This window comes from Pogona vitticeps, chromosome 5 (genome assembly GCF_051106095.1).
Source record: "Pogona vitticeps strain Pit_001003342236 chromosome 5, PviZW2.1, whole genome shotgun sequence".
In the NCBI taxonomy this organism is placed as follows: domain Eukaryota; kingdom Metazoa; phylum Chordata; class Lepidosauria; order Squamata; family Agamidae; genus Pogona; species Pogona vitticeps.
The window spans coordinates 105,121,149-105,141,217 of NC_135787.1; the positions used below are offsets into that span (position 1 = coordinate 105,121,149).

Here is a 20,069-nt window from a genome sequence, read left to right on the forward strand (position 1 = left end):
TATGGTAGTGCAATGTTCCTTACTTGGTCTTCTTGGTTCTTCACTTTTCAGAGGATTATCAACAATTAATAGAAGACATTGTTCGAGATGGACGTTTGTATGCATCAGAAAACCATCAAGAAATTTTAAAAGTTAGTGAACTTTTCTTTGACTTAAGTGCTTAAGCTGCAGATAGGGCTGCTGAAAATCAGAATGCTGAAACCGGAAATTCTTTTCTAATGGGAAGGACACATTGTTAGTGTGCCTGGGTGGGGCGGGTGGATGGTTGGCAGGAGGCTGATAGAAATCCTATGCAGAATATGCGTGTGTTTTCTATATACTTTGTATCCATTATCTTTTGCAGGACAAGAAGCTGATTAAAGCTCTTTTTGATGTATTGGCACATCCACAAAACTATTTCAAGTACACAGCACAAGAATCAAAGGAGATGTTTCCAAGATCATTTATAAAGCTACTGCGATCGAAAGTTTCCAGATTTCTACGACCATACAAATAGCTTCCTAGCCCTTTTCCCTTTTTTGTTTTTCTTTTGCATTCCTGTCAAATATTCTATTGTCTTCAACGGTAGAAACATTTTGGCTAATTTGAAGACTCCTTGGCAGTCTTTTTCTTAAATTGTATATGGAAGAATAACTATAATGTTTTATAATCTCCAATATTTTGAATGAGATTTTTTTTTAACTTCAGAGAAGAATGGTTTTGGATTCCAGAGTGCATCAAATTGAAGATTCAGATTTAAGTCTGCACTAGTTTATCTTCAGTTTATCCTCAAAAAGCATTTGTTTTTAGAAAACATTTCTAACCTTTTCTAGGGAAAGAAATTTTCTTCTAAGCAAAGAAGAAACCTGGTCAAAGAAACTACCTGCAAAGAAGAGTTATAATAGAAAGGAGTATGTAGTACAAATAATACTTGGATTTTGAATTGCACTTGAACTTTGTATGTGAAATCTTATGGGGAAATCTAAATTCATAGTTTCCTTTTGTCGGTTTTGTGGAGACTTTGTTCTGGGTATAAACCAAAAACGAAGGAGGATGGGGATAAAATAGGTATGTAATTTTTGTTTGATAGATTAGGCAAGATCTAATCTCACAATCTGATACTTAGTTGGCCGTGTTGTAACATTTTCAAAATTATGATGGTATCTAATGCTGCTGGTGCAATGATGGAATTATGGGCACAGTTTGGTTTCTCTGACAGATTTTGCTATAGAATTGAAAAAGCCCAAGGAAAAATTGCTAGGTTTCTTGTCCTTGCTCTCAAATCTAAACAAGTACAGTGTATGAATATATGAATCTCCTTGTGAGTACTTCAGTACTTCTCTCCTCCCAGGTGCTCAGTATTATAATCTATAGGTAATGTAAATACAATTCAAACGGTACTTTCTCTTGCTGTAGTCCAGAGCTCTGCTTCCACCCACTGACAAATGAAGCCAGGATGGAGGGATGTGTTGAAAGCAGAACTCTGCAAGCCTGCAGGAAGACATCCCCTTTTATAGCAGGGCTTCATTTTCAGGACCAGGACTTGGCCACCCTGTTTATTCCACCATTTTGTAGGAATTCTTGAAAAATGTTGTAATGTCAGTTAACCTCAGGCTTGAAGTAAATTAACAGTTGAGAGACTGACCAGCAGTAATCTGGATACAAAATGCTAGGGGTTTGGTGTAACTAGAAAATAAGTATAGTGAATTAATTATTTTGGTGTTTTTTAAAATGTTTTTGATGGACTGAGTATGCACCCATAGCTTGCTGGTTCATAATCCTCAGTCAATTTGATTTAATGCAATAAGGCCAGGCTGCTAGGTTATCCTATATTATTTCCTTACTTATAACTGCTTTGGAATGTAAGATACAACACTGTTGTCTCTTACCTATGTTGTTTGCATTTAAACACCTTTCAGAAGAAATATTATAGACTGTGTTGCATTTTAAAACATAGCCATGTGCATATAAAATAGCATAGAGACGCAAAAAAAAACGTAATTTTTTTGTCATCCAAATTCTAAGATTTGATGGATGTATTATGGAAATAATGTAGCCATGTAGAATTGTTCCTTCTTTCACCTGCCATTATCTAGCTCATCTACAATCATGAACTTGCTGTACCACCAGTCAGATTACTGCAATGGCGTTTTCCTGATAAACTCACAAGTTCCTTACAAGATTGAACCATATTAGTGCATTTGTATTTTAAGCTTGTTTGTGCTAGCCACGGGACTTCTATATCTTTTTGACCACAGGTGCCAAAATTCACTAGCAATTCCCCCAGTCAGAATTCAGGGAACTAAGTGCTTATAGGAGTTTTCCGTCAGCTCTTTTAGACTCCATGATGTTGCTGTGAAGATAGGGGGCATTCCTGGGAGGGGCAAAGCTCCAGAGGAACTGCAAGGTATTATGAGACTGCTAGTGTTTGCATCCTTATGGGCAGGGAGAGTACCAGCCTTTTTAGCATGTTGTTTTAATTTTTCTTCAAGTTCAGCCAGGTTTTGTTGTTGACAGCTGATAGTCCTTTGTTTGCTATGTCCCATAGGTTTAGTTTGCAAAGCTAGTAACACCCATTTAACAAAATCTGACTTCTCTCTGGGTAAGCTTATATGATTGTAGCGATGTTTGCTTTCTTAGCTGTGTGCTCCCTCCTTCTTGCCAGATGTTTATGCTAAGGAGTGGCTTGTACTTCCTAAGCAAGTAAACAAACCTTTTTTTCAGTATTCCTTTTTGACCCAAGGAGTTCATTAATATACTTGCCAGTCTAATAAAAGACCTTAAGGCTTGTATATATCTTAAGTGCATATAAGCCATATTCTGTTATGTGTTCAGCATTAAATTATTAAATTCCACTAAGATTTGTAATATATTGCTTTCTAAAGTTCTTTTCAAAACAATTAACATTGGTAACAGGTATGATGTAGCAACAATATGTAGCAACAAGAAGGTGGCTATACTAAATATTGCCCCAAAGCTACCAAACACATGCACACGTGCGCACACACACACACTTAACTTGTACTTTTTAAAGGTGTACAGCTCATATGCCTTGGCTAAGAAATCTAGAGTTAAAATCTCTAGTTAAAACATAAGGAAGTACCCATTTTTTTGTTTGACAAGAACCATCTGATGTTTAATAATACAAAAGAGGCCATGGATAGTTTAGGTCAACTGGGGGCATTCCGATTTTTTGTTTGATCTTTGTGAGCTTTGCTGCTCATTTGTGTTGAGTAACCTTTTATGCTTATGGAATTACTGTTCAGGTCCATTAATCTGATCTAGTTTCACGGTATCTTTGTCATGTGTACACCATGTTCATGTATGTACTGTATATACACACACACACACACATACACACACACACACGTGTGTTCCTATCAACTGTCAAAGTCTTTGGATTAGTTTTATTCTCCACATGCTGAGGTGGTGAGAGCATCCTTCGGGAAGCATTCACCTGACACCATGCAAATGATCACTTATGTGAACTGAAGTAACCCAGATTCACTCAGTTTCTGTGATCATTATTTGCATGGTCCTGCCTCTATTCCCCGATCACACAGATGGCAGTACTCCCTGTTGGATGCCTGAGCTATACTCCTGACTGACTGTTGTTTTATGATGTGCATGTTGTTAATATTATGGATGTCCATTATGATCCTTATTCTTTGAATAATCAGTCTTAGGTTTAACACATCAGTGAACTGGTATAGAGAATTTTCTTCAATGTAGTTACCTTCCACCACATGATCATACATATTTTCCTGACTACATAGAAATTGGTAGATTATGCCACTGCAAAAAGCTAAATTCAGTTCAAAATGCTCAAACCTTGTGTTCATAATTTTGAATGTATTCTAGAAATTGGTCTGAATGTTCCGAACTGGCCAGGAACAAAATGAAAAACAAAAATAAAATGTAGTGGAAGAGGCACAAGATAGAACTATTGATATATTTTCTGGTAAGATACAGATGCAGATTCACCCTATAGCTGTTATCATTCCCCATACTCTGCTGATAACATTGCTATATGTTATATAGTCATTGTATTGCATGTAGATACATAAAAGCCAGACTCTTGACAATAGAGAATCACCAGGGCAAAAAACATGTAAGGACACCAGACATGGAAATGGAAAACCAGTGGCTTTCTTTCCCAGCCTCTTGTTTATCGCTGCTTATCTTCCATTTCTTTCAGTAGTTAACTTTCTCTCAATCCCTAGAAATAGTTAGCCACTAAGGCATTGAGAACATAGAAACAGAGAAGTGTTCCCTTCTGTTAGCGCCTGGGTTACATGTGGCCTTGTAAGCCAGACTCTAACAGCCTTTGTGGCTTTTCACTTGTGCCTTTTGGTCACTGCCATTTAAAAATACCTTGTGCATATGTATATACAAAAAAAGAGCAACTGTACAGAAAACAAATAAGCTGGTGTTGCTGAATGCCTGATACTTTAATCCCCATCATTTTCACCTGGGTAGAGAGCCTTAGAAAACATTTGCTTTTTCCATTGCTATGGCATGGTCATAACATTCCGCATCCACCGGCTGTGAGGAAAACAGGGGTCTCATTCCTGCATCGTTCTTGCAACATGCTGACTCTGTGTGCAGCTGGTGTGGGAACAAGTACTTGACTTATACACAGTGTCCCTCTTTGGAAGTGTGTACAGAAGAATGTTTCCCTTAGTTGGTTGGCTGTCCAATGCCAATAAGCTTACATATCACATGGGTCAGTAGCACATGCAGGCCTGTGGGTACATATTCCCATCATGCTTGCCATGTGGCAGGAGAAATTAGAGAATGGAAGCACAAAATCCATTCCCGTACCACACTGTGTGCAGACTCTCCTCTCTGGCCAGGGACAATGTGAAACATTTCTAAATCTAGAAGATACAATTTCTGTTCTGGGAAGATCACCTGTATGGAACAACTCAGTCTTTAACACAAAAATATTATCAGCTGCCAGGAAATATTAATGTTTAATAACAATAAAGAAGTAAATAACCCCTCAATTTTGTGAGTCACAGCTCATCTTTAATGAAAAAATACACCAAGATCTTATTTAATTTGCGAAGTCCCTGTTGCATTTCTGACTTTGCTCATTTCTGCATTAATTTGTCAAGTCCTCATCGGAAGTTTGTAACTAAGCATATTGCTGATTTTCTAAATGCTTGGATATATTCTAGCCACATTGAGTGCTTTAAAGTCTCTTTGACTTAAATGGATTTAGCATATGTTTAATCCTTGGATTGAAAACAGGAGGACAAAGTGCTTAACTCTGCTGGATCATGTACATTATATTTGTTTGAAACTCTACCTGTAGCACTTATTTTTCAGCCTGTCTCCCCTGAATGTTGCACTTAATTCTTTTTTTAAAAAAGTCAAGTCATCTGTCTTTCCCAAACTGTTATCAGTAGGGTGATAAATGACTGCCATACTGAGAAGGCTGAAGATGGTGAATATCAAAATTTACACACGTCTACAATAATAGTAGGCTTGTGCATAGTTAACCACAGAGCAATCTATGAAATCACATTGGAAGCAATTATTTTAATGTGCTTTCTTTATATGAATCTTGGGTTTATTATCCCCCTTCCTTTTATAGTTTGTATGTTGAAAAGTAGTTGCTCTTTCACAAAGGGGTTTCCCTCTTTAATGCAGTCCTGCAAATCATCACTGTAAATTCGGGAGGTAGACTCCAAGGACACAGTCCTAATGAGTCAAAATTTCTGAGGACCAGGTGAGCTGATGTCAAACCTCTGCTAAATCCAAACCTTTTCCAGCCAAAGAATGTTGGAACTTACTTGGGACAATCCTCCCCTAGTCCAGCTTTGTGCCTGTTTTAGCAGCTGGATCTGGCATAAGCCAGGTCCTCTTTCACATCCCTCTTTCACCTCTGCCATTAGACCTTAGCCAGCAGAGCAGTTCTGCTGTTGGATTTCTGAGATCAGCTGGCCGAAGGAGATTTCTGATGGCAGAAGAGGCTTGTGCTTAATCTTCACCCCTCACCCACCTACCCAGAGCCAGCTAGGTTGAGCTAACAGATGACCACTTGAAGAAACACAGTTACAGGTAAACAACCTGCCCTTCCTCACCTCCAAACAGCCAGCACACCTCTGAGTAGAGTTTGCATTGTATGTCACAATCCTGAATGAGAAATTCTGGGCTGTTTCAATTCCTGCTTTTTCTTCTGTAACTTGCAGCTTCATCTTGGTATCTGCAACAGATCTATAGCAAATCTTGATATTGCTGAAATTCATATTCAGATACAATCCGGATTTTATGACTAGTTGGCTGGTACAATTATTTTTGGTTTTCTCTCATACCAAGCATGTGCAAAACCGTTAACACCTTTTAATTAGATGCTGTAGTGCCTGTAATGTAAATTCAACTGAAATATGAAAGAGCAATCTACAGGATAATCCAAGTACAGATCCTTCTTAATGGAAGCAGATCAACAGGAAAAGGGAGAGATGGTAGAGCAGCTGAATGGTAAAAGAAAGAATACAGCAAAGTCCTAAATTAGGGTGGTTAAACTATAGTCCACGTTCACATGCACCACCCCAGTGTGCTTCCCCAGTGCTAGAACAAAATTGACATACAGATTATTTTTCACAAACCCTGAACTTCCTGGGGAACACTTGGTCATTTAAAGTCTATTCTGCAGTCAGGGTCTGTTTTATGCCCTTTTATTTATCAGTGTTGCTCAATTTAAAATTATGGATATATATGATATATAGGTAAAATTAAAAACAAACTAAAATGTTAAGATAACTAGGCTATTTTTGATGAGAAGCAGGCTACGTTGATAGCGGTATTTCAACTTTATTGGATCTTCCTTTGGAAATGTGATGGGGCATAAATTGCATGTACCTATGTGCTGTGTTGATTGAATTTCTCTGCTGTCAGAGAACATTTGTCCCGTATCCAAGTAGCCTCGTTTTATTTGATTATTCTTTGACTTTTCTACTTTGCTTTGAAGCCTGTCAAGTGACTTCCAGATGGTCCAGCCAGAGTCTTGGCCTGGTGGGAAATACTACCAAATACCCTTTTTCAAAACCAGACACAGCAGCTTTTTAAAAATGTGCAGGTGTGAATTACTGAGGTCCAGAGGAGTGTAAGAAGGACCCCCAGATACTCTAAGCCAAAATAATCTCCATTAATCATGGGTGACCTTTGGCCTCCATATTTTTTGAACTCTAACTTACTATTGGCCATGTTCCCTGGGGCTTCTGGGAATTTAAGTCCAAAACAACTGGAGGGCCCTACTTTAGGACTTCCTGCCCTACTTTAAATAGTAAGTTTCTTGCAATTGTTTATGTTAATTTCATTGCACATGACTGAATGTACATGAATGAATTCTATAATGAAACAACAGTTTAGAGTCATAATAATGTCATAGTCTTAATGAGTAGTATATTCATCAGTTGTACCCAAAAGATGAAGGGACAATTTACTAAGGATGAGATTTTTGGAATTAATTAACTTCAAGATCTGTAATTTGGTGGGGACCCCCCAATGCCAAATTATGTCACTAGGAGCCTGCAAACTGGTAAGAGATAGAACATCCCTCTTATCTCCACACTGTTCCCATACCATTTCTTCAAGCCAACAGAAAAATGCCCTACTATATCATGGGAGTTGTGAGGATTCCCTGCAATTTGCATAGGTACAGGGAACAATGAGTTCTACTGGAGGCTGTCTACATACACCCTTTACAGATGACATAATTACTCTTCTTTTGGGGCGCATCTGAAATTTCTGGCAACAGGAGCAAAGATAATCCACCATCCATTAAGTGTAAAATCCCATTAAGTAAAGTTGAATACTTTGAGACATTTTAAATAGTAAGCTAAGACACAAGTACCTTGTAAGCACTTAAAACGAAAGATTTTCAGCCCCCATCAAAAACAGAAATCCAGTTCCTGACAGAAAAAGACCACATTACACACTGAATTGTCTTAGTCATAGGTATTGATTAAATAAGTACCGTGTTTCCCCGAACATAAGACAGGGTCTTATATTAAATTTTGCTCCCAATTTTGCAGTAGGGCTTATTTTCAGGGGATTTTTTTCATGTACAACTATCTACATTTATTCAAATACAGTCATGTCATCTAGTTTCTGCACAGTGGTGGAGGGTGGGCTTTCACTTCACTAGGACTTATTTTGGGGGGCAGGGCTTATATTACAAGCATCTTGAAAAATCATACTAGAGTTTATTTTCAGGTTAGGTCTTATTTTCAGGGAAACTGGGTAGAGGCACTGTGACGTTCCACCCAGTGTTCCCTGTTTGTTTTCCCCAAACCAAGGTTCACTCTGGCGACGTTTTCTATTTCATTCGCTGCCACCAGTGGATATCCCTTATCCACACTGGCCCAATATTTGAATCAGACACTTGATGCCAACATAACTTGTTTATTTAGACTGAATTTGAATCACAGATGTTCTTTTTAGTCATTGTATAGAATCACTCATTAAAACTTATCTTTGGTTTACACGTTCAATTCTTCATTTGTCTTATGAATTTATTCACTTTAACCAACTTATTAATAATACCAGTTCTCTCTAGTTCTCTGACTATTCAATTTATCTCCTCCATGCTCTTCTTCTCCCTCTCTAACTCTCTTCCTCCAACTGACTCCGCCCCTCCTGTCCTCTCATAGGCTCCTGCACTTCAGCTTCAGCTACGAGTGACAGAAGTGACGTAGGCATTCCGTCACAGGCACATAAACAAAATTGTCAGCAAATAATGTCTTGGTACAGACAGGTACTGTAGAACACATTTTCTTTCCATTTATTTTGTTTCCACCATTTGGTTTCTAATTTTTTACACTTCATAACACATGTATGAACAACAATAATAGGTACAGAGATACCTTTTAGGTATTCTAATTTAAGCCAAGTATCTTATTGAAACTGAATTAAAGATTCCAGTGCTCACAAACACCAATGGAAATGTCAGGACTGTTCCATAAAGCTTTATAAGATTGTTGTTTTGCTGCATTGCATTTCAACTGCCATACCTACCACCAAGGAGCACCATTATTTAAGACTTATTCAGTTCTTAGCTTTGTACAGTTTCGAATGTATTGGGCTATGTCAGGCCTACAAAAAACTCAGCCTGAATTGTTTATTAGGAAGCCATTATCCATAGACAACGTGCTTAGTGAAACATACTTCTTTTAATGTGAAAATACTTTAATTTTCTACCTTCTTTAATTCTGTAAATAGTTTTCTTTCCCTTGTCCTATACCTTGAAGAATACATTTTAGAGAGTGAGTATATATAAGATTCAGATATACATACATTAAATGTTACTCTCCTGTATATTCATCGGAGAAAGCAGCAAGATTGCTAACAATGTCTGGACTGAAACATACTACCTTTTCCTGGAAGATGGAGGGATGCCTTCTGATAAATGTATATATTTTCACAATTTGTGTGTATATTTCTGGTAGCCTATTAAAAGAAATTGCAAGGGTGGCTTGGGTGATAACAACACAGAGAGGTAGGAGCCAATAGGTAAGGAAGATCTCAGACCCATGCTCCTGTTAAACATTATGGCAACAGATGTTTCTTTAAATGTGAGTCTGCTTTAATCAAATATAAAGTACTGTATGGTGAATTATGCATGCATTTGTAAAACAACCATTTAAAGGTCAAAATTAACTAATTGAAGGTATTGGGGTGAGAAGTGATCCAGCATGCTGGAAAGTAGGCAGGTGGTTCATAGAAGAACGTCTGTACCTAACCACAAAAGTTTTGCTAAAATGCATAGGCTGAAATCCAGTAGTAAATTTCAACTAGAATAGGTCCATTGAATTAGTGGCATTTTGGTGAGTCAACACCTATGTAAGTTCCACTGATTCAATGGGCCTACTCTACTTGCAACTTATGGAATAAATCTTGCTTCTGAATTCTCCATTTAAACACACATAGTCAATATGTGGATAGAGCTGTGAAAATCCATCTTTAGACTACTATAGTTCCATATAATATGTGTAAAGAGTGTGATTAAAGTATTGAGAGGCAATGCAATTATCTTGAGTAGGAATTCTTATATCTAGATACACAAGCAAGAAGAAGAGTACATAAATCTTATCTGCAGACAGATCTATGAATGTTTTAATTTTCCAGTATTAGTTATTCTGATCATGACTCTTTCCATAGATAAGAAACTTGTGTTATATTTCCCACATTAAGTTCATTCTGTGAGTGCAGCTGTAATCAGCAACCTCTACATCTGAAAACTTGTTTTAAAATGTAAAATTTGTTCTTGTTTTTTCTTAAAGTAAAGGATGTACAGTATAGAAATTCAGTCTACAGACAAGACCATTCATGTATATTTAGGTACCACAAGTAAGAAACAAGGCATCTATTGTGCTTCTCACTTCTCAGTTATAACTTTTCAAGACCAGACTTGTTACTAGTTTTTTTTATTTATTTATGCAAATTTTATAGGACTCAATTGACTTCACTAGCATGGAAGTGTATGGTAGTCATTCTTCAGAACCTTTATTCCAGCCTCCCACCTCTGAGAAGAATTAAAAACCTAGGTGTTATTATATGTGAGACACATGCCTTGCATTGTAACTGAGTGAGAAAGGTCAGTTGATGACAATACAAGCTTGGCTGTTTCCACACTATGTATTTAAGTGGGAATGCTGTTGAGGAGCTTTGTAGTTTATATCAGTTAAAATTTAATGAAATTTTAATGTCTGGTTTTATTTTGGTGATAACCAAGATGATCCCTTATGAGGCAAGGCAATTATTATGATGCCATTAAATGTGACAGATTTATATTTTGAAGACTGGGTTTTGCCTTTTCTTTAAAGTTTCCAGGATAGTAGTAAAGAATATTAGTCTACATATGTGCAAAATATATGTTGGCATTCAAGAGTGGCTATTCAAGGGCAGAGCCATGTTTGGCGTGTTGCTTTAAGATGGCTGATGTCCATTTAGCTGCTGCCAGAGCAGCCCTACTGACCATACGTCATATGTTGTAGAGAGCTATTTAGCTGATTACCCCAGGTAAATTGAATGTTCAGCTAACTCCAGTTATAAGGATGGGACAGAAATGGGAGGGGGCCAAAACTAAACAAAAAGCCTGGAGAACTTTGTGTCCAGTGTATGAGTAATGTCAACAAAGGTACACTTAACCTCTGGGTAGAGTGGGCGGCATATAAATAAAATAAATAAAAATAAATAAATAAATAATTGTACCATAGGTGTGGTGGAAATGGAGCTACCTGGCCTATTCTCAGATCCTCACTGATGCCACGTGTTGCCTAATCATGGTATACCAGGGAAGTGTCTATTACATATTAACATAAGATCTAGAGACGAAGACTGGATGTGTAGCATATCTGTATTTCCCTGGTTTGTTTGTTTGTTTGTTTTAACAAATTGTTGGGTACACATTAAAAGGTGAAAATAAATACTTTGTAGATGCTGCTGGTACTTCTAAGCTTTATTTTCAATGTAAATTATGTACAAATGCTGTTTTCCACATAAATTGTTTCATCGTAGGTTAGAACAAAAATGGTGAATAAATGTATAAATTTTGGTATTTAGAAGTGTTTTTTTTAATGGACTCGGCTTTACCAAGATTTTAACAACACCGTCCATATCAGTAGCTGAAAAGATTTTTGTAAAAGTACCTTGTTAACTCTGCATCTCTCTTTGTCTCTGTATATCAGTTCTTTGTTTTCTATGTCAAAACTCAAAAGGAAGCATGTAATTTTTTGTTTGTTAAATCAATTTCATAATAAATCTAAAATGAGATAAAATGCATTGTGACATTATTCTTTCTCTTGTGCAGTTGGTACAGTCAGTAACAGCAATTCAGTAGTTCTAATAGTTAGACAACACCTCTAGAATAATGATAAATTATCTTTGCCTTTCACCATTGATTGAGTTTTATTGACTTATTGATGTTTATGTTTGATTATATGTGGGTGTTTCCTGTGCATCACACTTTGTTTTGTCTTAAGTTTATGTTTGTCTTACTGGATGTAAACCGCCCAGAGTAGTTACTGGTTGTTTAGGTTTTTTCGAGAATACACCCAGAGTAGTGTTTACCACTAGTAATCATGGCATTTAAGTTAACTAATTAATAACAGTAAATGGGAAGGGGAAATAAAGTTCTGGGTGCTAGCATTGAACTGAACTGAGTCATAGTGAAATAGATCTATCGTGATTCAGACTCAGTCATGTTGAAATGGAGATATTATTACCTCCATCTGACCTAAAAATAACCCAAGTCAACTCTGTTCAAGAGAAGTGGGTCACTTTATTAGCTGGAGTTCCTTGATCAAATCCACATATTAGCCATGAGCCAGTAACTTTTCTATTGTTTGCCTATGAGATCATCTATATAGCAATATAACTTGCAGTCTTGTAATAAGCATGCTTAAGTTTCTACTTACACACTGTTAAATTCAGGAGGGCTTTTATTCTGAATTCTGAGGATTATATTTAAAGTCTTATTTGACTGTTCAGAAAAAGATTGATCTCAACGTGCAGAATGTTCTAGCCCTGCTCCCACCCATACCTGTCACCACAAGGACAATCTGCTGTACATGGAGACTCTTTATGCAACCAGTGCCCTGATTTACCAGGGTCTCCCAAGTGCTTAGGGAGATTCCACATGGAGCCATGGTGTTCTTTTTCAGACAGTCACTATCCTATGGAGACAAAAACAGGCAGTGTAGCGTTCACCCTTATTATGTTAAATAGTTATGAATATTCATTTTGCAGGCTAATGTTACTAGGAGGCAGAGCAGAGAGAAATGTAATAAAGAGGCGGAGTCAGAGAGTGGAAGTAGTAAGAGAGTCAGAGTTAGAGAGTGGAAAAGGAGATAGAGTGTGGTATTTTGGGAGATCTGAGGTATGATTAGAGTGAAATGTGAATAAGAACTGAAATAACAAATAGAAGGTTGAGATTGATGATAATAGAAGTTACCTATGATTAATATTCAGATATCTGTAATCAATAAAAACATTTTATTTAAAAGGCAGTGAAGTTTGGACCTGCATCTTCATCCTTCCATACAAAGTTGATTTAGTGATCAACTGGTGGCAGTAGGGTAAAAAGGAGTAGTGGTTTGCTTTGGTGTGCTCTGTGTTTGGAGGGTCAAGCAAGGGGCACAAGAGTCAATGCCACAGGCAGGAAGCAGAATTAACCCTTTCCCAACAACCCATTCAGACTCAGATCTCAGACTCAGACACGGGACTCATTCAGATGATCATATCTTTATTCAATATACTGGGACACGAATGACCCTTTTAAAAACATACCAAGGCCCCTCCTGTATCAGCGTGAATGCCTATTCAGTCTAGCACTCTGTTACCACATTGTCTGAGCACTTACCCCCTTTGGTCACAGTGCAAACATCAAACCAGAAAGCCTTAATTAACTATTGAGTTATATTTTGCCTGAACATGGGAACTATATATAAAAGATACAGCTTTGGCACCAGTTGAAATATTAAGCCAATTTCAAATTGTAGGTTAATACTGAGAAGTTGTTCCTAACATTTCTGATATTTAAGACAAGGCAGACGAAGAGGTTTGATCTTGTTGTTGTTGTTATTTAGTTGTTAAGTTGTGTCCGACTCTTTGTGACCCCATGGACCAGAGCACGCCAGGCCCTCCTGTCTTCCACTGCCTCCCGGAGTTTGGTCAAATTCATGTTGGTGCTTCAATGACACCGTCCAGCCATCTCGTCCTCTGTTATCGCCTTCTCCTCTTGCCTTCACATTTTCCCAACATCAGGGTCTTTTCCAGGGAGTCTTCTCTTCTCATGAAATGGCCAAAATATTGGAGCCTCAGCTTCAGGATCTGTCCTTCAAGTGAGCACTCAGGGTTGATTTCCTTCAGAATGGATACGTTTGTTCTCCTTGCAGTCCAGGGGACTCCCAAGAGTCTCCTCCAGCACCACAATTCAAAAGCATCAATTCTTTGGTGGTCAGCCTTCTTTATGGTCCAGCTCTCACTTCCATACAACACTACTGGAAAAACCACAGCTTTGACTATGCAGACCTTTGTCTCTGCTTTTTAAAATGCTGTCTAGGTTTCTCATCGCCTTCCTCCCAATAATTTAAAATTTCAAACAATTTATTGTCATTGTAAGTATATACATGGTATACCCATACAACAAAATTCACACAGCCACCTAGAGACCAGACCCACATGCACAAACATAAAAATTCCCCAAACACTCCCCACCCACTAAAAGTCCCCCACTAAGAATACAAACATCTACACTGCAGGCTAAGTAACACTATCCAACTAACTATTCACTACTGGTGGTCTTTAAGCTTATTATTAGGTGCAATTATAGCTCTGGGATGAAAACTATTCAGAAAATGTGTTGTCCGAGTCTTAATTGTTCTAAAAAAAAGTTGTAAGCAGGATGGGAACAGTCTCTCAGGATGTTGTGTGACTTCCTCAGACAGCGGGATGTGAAGATGTCATCCAGGGTTGGTAGCTGGAGCCCAATGATATTCTGGGCAAATTCAATGGTTCTCTGTAGAGCTTTGTTGTCCACTACAGAGCTACTCCCAAACCATGCCAGAATGCCATAGGTTAGGACACTCTCCATGATGCTATGATAGTAGGACAGAAGTAAATGCTGAGTTAACTTTAACTTCCCGAGCATTCTCAGGAAATACAGCCTCTTCTGTGCCTTCTTCACTAGCACGTTGGCATTTATAGTCCATGAGAGGTCCTCTGAGGTGTAAGTGCCCAGAAATGTAAAACTACCAACTCTCTTCACTTCCTCGCCATTTAAATACAGTGGTAAATGTACATTTCTCTTCCTCCTAAAATCAATTATGAGTTGTTTAGTTTTTTTATGTTAAGTGTAAGATTATTTTCTTTACACCAGAGTATCAACCCTTGTATTTCCTTCCTATAAGCAGACTCATTGTTCTTGTTATGAGCCCCACCACTGTCGTATTGTCCGCAAATGTAATAATTGCGTAATTTTGTGGCTGCTATTACCATCTGCAGTGATCATGGAGCCCAAGAAAGTAAAATCTGTCACTGCCACCATATCTTCCCCTTCTATTTGCCAGGAGGTGATGGGACCAGTGGCCATGATCTTAGTTTTTTTTTGTTTTGTTTTTTTGATGTTGGGATTCAGACCATTTTTTGTGCTCTCCTCTTTCACACTTATTAAGAGGTTCTTTAATTCCTCCTCACTTTCTGCCATCACAGTGGTATCATCTGCATATCTGAGGCTGTTGATATTTCTTCCAGCAATCTTAATTCTGGTTTGGGATTCCTCCAGTTCAGCCTTTCGCATGATGTAGTGTGCATATAAATTAAATAAGCAGGGGGACAATATACAGCCTTGTACTCCTTTCCCAATTTTGAACCAATCAGTTGTTCCTTATCCAGCTCTAACTGTTGCTTCCTGTCCCACATACAGGTTTCTCATGAGATAGATAAGGTGGTCAGACACTCCCATTTCTTTAAGAACTTGCCATAGTTTGCTGTGGTCTACACAGTCAAAGGCTTTTGCGTAATCAATGAAGCAGAAGTAGATGTTTTTCTGGAACTTTCTCGCTTTCTTCATAATCCAGTGCATGTTAGCAATTTGATCTCTAGTTTCTCTGTCCCTTCAAAATCCAGCTTGTACTTCTGGGAGTTCTCGGTACACATACTGCTGAAGCCTACCTTGCAAGATTTTGAGCATAACCTTGCTCGCGTGTGAAATGAGTGCAATTGTACAACAGTTGGAGCATTCTTTGGCACTGCCCTTCTTTCGGATTGGGATGTAGACTGATATTTTCCAATACTCTGGCCACTGCTGAGTTTTCCAAACTTGCTGACATACTGAGTGTAGCACCTTAACAGCATCATCTTTTAAGATTTTAAATAGTTCCACTGGAATGCCATCACCTCCCCGGCCTTCTTCTTAGCCATGCTTTCTAAGGCCCACTTGACTTCATTCTCCAGGATCTCTGGCTGAAGGTCAGCAACCACACTATCTGGGTTGTCCAGGACATCCAGATCTTTCTGGTATAATCTCTCTGTGTGTTCTTGCCACCTCTTCTTGATGTCTTCTGCTTCTGTGAGGTCCCTACCATTTTTGTCCTTTATCATGTCCATTTTTGCACAAAATGTTCATTTAATATCTCCACTTTTCTTGAACAGATCTCTGGTTTTTCCCTTTCTACTATTTTCCTCTATATCTTTGCACTGTTTATTTAAGAAGGCCCTCTTGTCTCTCCTTGCTAATCTTTGGAAGTCTGCTTTCCATTTTCTGTAACTGCTATTTGTAAGTCCTCATTGGACAGTAAATTTGCTTTCTTGTATTTCCTTTTCTTTGGGATGGCTTTGTTGCTGCCTCCTGTACAATGTTACGAGCCTCTATCCAAAGTTCTCCAGGCACTCTGTCCACCAAATCGAGTTCCTTAAATCTGTTCTTCACTTCCACTGTGTATTCATAAGGGTTTTGGTTCAGATTATACCTGACTAGCGCAGTGGTTTTTCCTACTTTTTTCAGTTTAAATTTGAGTTTTGCTATAAGAAGCTGATGATCAGAGCCACAATCAGCTCCAGGTCTTGTTTTTGCTGACTGTATAGAGCTTCTCCATCTTTGGCTGCAGAGAAAATAATCAATCCGATTTCGGTATTGGCCATCTGGTGATGTCTATGTGTAGAGTCGCCTCTTGTTTTGTTGGAAAGAGTTTTTGTGATGACCAGCTTCTCTTGACAAAACTCTATTAGCCTTTGTCCTGCTTCGTTTTGAACTCCAAGGCCAAATTTACCTGTTGTTCCTTTTATCTCTTGAATCCCTACTTTAGCATTCCAGTCCCCTATAATGACAAGAACATCTTTCTTTGGTGTCAGTTCTAGGAGGCGTTGTAAATCTTCACAGAATTAGTCAATTTCAGCCTCTTCAGCATCAATGGTTGGTGCATAAACTTGGATTACTGTGATGTTGAAAGGTTTGCCTTGGATTCGTATTTTGATCTACTTCCATCTAAAGGCATGATGTCCCATTTAATATGGATTGCGAGCATTTCTTATAGCTGGATTGGTGGAGGTGAGTGAAAATGCCCTATGTAAACCCAAAGATATTTCCAACATTATCATAATGGGGCCTCACAAGCCAAGGTGCTGATTTTTTATCCAGAAAGAGTCATCCCTTTGAAGCAGAGGTTGCCTTCCTGTGATATTTTAAGTCAAACGTGTTTTAAAAGCAGGCATTATCACTGGAATGTAAATGCTGGCACTCTTTACACGTCTTATTTCCGAAAGGTGGTCACTGGAGAAAATTCTGTGGGAACAGGGAAAGCCATTTCTCCAAAACTGCTGGTTTAAACTCGTGGTTGCTGGCTCAATTTCTTTTGTTAAATGTCTAGGATAGCCACTTGCTTATAAACAAGAACTGTGGTGAAGAGCTGAGGACCTCTCTCAAGAGATGTAAATGAGATATCCCACATAAATATTCCACAGAGTTTTGACAGAGAGACACCTTTCTAGATAAGATGATGCAGAAAAAACAAGATTGACAGTAAAGAGAAAAGGAAGGGAGAGGTATGAGCAAACAGAGGAAGAATCGGATAGTTTCAAGCTAGGGTTAACAAAAGTAGCAGTAGGAGTTGGATAGACAACTTATTCTTTTTTTAATTTATTATTTTTAAGACATACATACAAAATCAACAAAAACGTACAAGACAATCAAGAACATGTAATACAGACAAAACATATAAGCAGGGAGGTATTTCCCATTGCAACTTATCAATTACAGTGGTGCCTCGCATAGCGAGGTTAATCCGTTCCGGATTAACCTTCGCTATGCGAAAACATCGCTAAACGGGACTAAAAAAGCCATAGAAACGCATTGAACTTTGTTCAATGCGTTCCTATGGCTTGAAAACTCACCGTTAAGCGATGTTTCTTCCATAGCGCCGCCATTTTCGCGCCCTCGGTAAGCGAGGGCAGGGCGCGAAAATGCGGCGCGGACCTTCCGGCGGCCATTTTGGAACCGCCGATCAGCTGTTCTCCCCCGCTTCATTTTGCGAAGATCGCTAAGCGAATCGCTTAGCGATCATCGCAAAGCGAAAAATCGCCATAGGGGCCATCGCTGAGCGAACGCTCCAGCGATGGCCCGGACCCCCTCGCTATGCGAATTCATCGCATAGCGAAGCACTCGCTAAGCGAGGCACCACTGTATATAAATTCTGACTACAGCAGATCTCATACTCTATTCCCATATTACATCATAGTATATCCATGTGTACCTACACATGTTATATTTCATATCCCAATTTTGAATATCTAATTAAGTGTATAACATCCTAAATTTATAATACATTTTATGAATTCTCTCACCTGCATTTCCATCTATCCAATTCTCATCATAAACGTTTCTCATTTCATCTTTAATATTACTTATTCACCAATAAAGTCCACATAAGGACAGTTCATTCATCACAAATCTCCATTCTTATAGACAAAAATATATTATATATCTAATCTTGTCAATATAGTCACTATTGTAATTCACACATATTTGATATCTTAATATACGTGCCTCAAAAACAAAAGCATCCAATATTATTATTCATCATCAACATTTCTAAAATTCATAAATTACACATGCTTGTCTACCAATAAGATTCATACCTGGCCAAATTGCTTATAGTATATTACTCATGTTACTTTATATGTAAATATATATCTCTCAAACCCATGATTTCTATTATTTATTCAGCAAGTAACTTTCTCCCTTTCCATTTTTGCTTATCAGCTCCAGTGTTATCAATCCAAGATTGGCCTCTTGCCTCTTTTTTGCCAGTTTTAAAATGCTATCTATAATATCTCTTTAAGACATTTTCTATCTGGTTTACTAATTTCGTCCCAATATTGTCAGTGTCTTGGTTTTGGAGCAACATAGATCTATCCAATCTCTGATCATAAATTTCTGCCCCCAAATTTGCCCATTTCTCCCCTTTTACATTCTTTCCCATCGGGACAATCTCAATATGCTTTTCCCCCTCTTTTCAACCTCCCCTTTCATCCTTTTTGGGCATCTCATCCAACTTTTTGAAAAAAATAATCTCTCTCTCTCTCTCTCTCTCTCTCTCTCTCTCTCTCTCTCTCTCTGGCGACAGCAGTTGTTGAGTAAGTTCAATGGTTTGATCAAACATTTCATGCTGCTTTAAGACAGTCTCTCTCTCTCTCTCTCTCTCTCTCTCTCTCTCTCTCTCTGACGCAGACATTTCATCCTGTTTTAAGAAAGTCTCTCTCTCTCTCTGATGATAGTAGTTGTTCATTAAATTCACTGGTTTATTTAAGCCGTTTGTCTTCGCTCTCCATCCTAGCAAGCAATCCAAGAAGTGTCACCTTAAATTCTGCCCTCACTTCTAAAAACAGAGTCTTTATTTGATTGATAATGTCCAGCTGGAATTCTTGAAGAAATCTCTTGAAATAAATCTCCATTGTGGGTTCCAATAATGAGTCTCCCCTTCCATCCATGGCCGTAACAGTCAGCAAGTTAATTACCCAGATTTCCCTCGTGATTTATTAGCCAGACTACACTTAAAGTCCTGCAAAGGACACTCTAATCGTAATTCCAGCCATGTTAAGGATGTTATTAGATTTATATTCCACCTTTGTAGCTTGATGCAGAGTCATATAGATTAAATTGCGCAAAGTTATTTAAAGTTCTTAAGTCCTGAATTTATGAAAAGCCAGTTCTCGGGCAGGGAGGGTTAAGAGAGAAAAGACAAGTTGGTTTCATTTCTCAGTTCTCTAGCTGTGACGCAGTAAGAAAAACTCCAATGTTACAGGCATTACCAAAGTTATGCCGCTTGAGATCTTTCTCCTGATCACCTTCCACAAGAACACATCTGATCTTTTACTTGCTGTAGCTTAGCAGCAGATCATTAATCTCTGTTCATGCAGTCAGATAATAAATCTTCATACCTCCCCCTCTCCGGGCAGCTAACTCACCATGGTGACTTCACAAGACAGTTGCGTGCGGGAAGGGAAATTCTTCCAAAAGACAGACCGCCATCCAAAATTCTGCGTTTCCAAGCCCCACTTGCTACAAGTCCACTCTCCTGTGG

At 38.3% G+C, this 20,069-nt stretch overlaps 1 protein-coding gene across 4 annotated transcripts in view; it reads left to right on the top strand.

The window, feature by feature from the left end:
- The window catches only part of SCUBE1 (signal peptide, CUB domain and EGF like domain containing 1), a 280,077-nt gene extending 277,230 nt beyond the window's left edge, over positions 1-2,847 (top strand). For all 4 annotated transcript variants that reach the window (XM_073000829.2, XM_078394214.1, XM_073000830.2 and 1 more), the window contains 2 exons: positions 52-131; positions 344-2,847. In XM_073000829.2, coding sequence (XP_072856930.2) covers positions 52-131; positions 344-496 — 233 coding nt within the window. In that variant the 3' untranslated portion in view covers positions 497-2,847. The remainder of the gene's footprint in view (positions 1-51; positions 132-343) is intronic.
- The last annotated feature ends 17,222 nt before the right edge of the window (positions 2,848-20,069 follow it).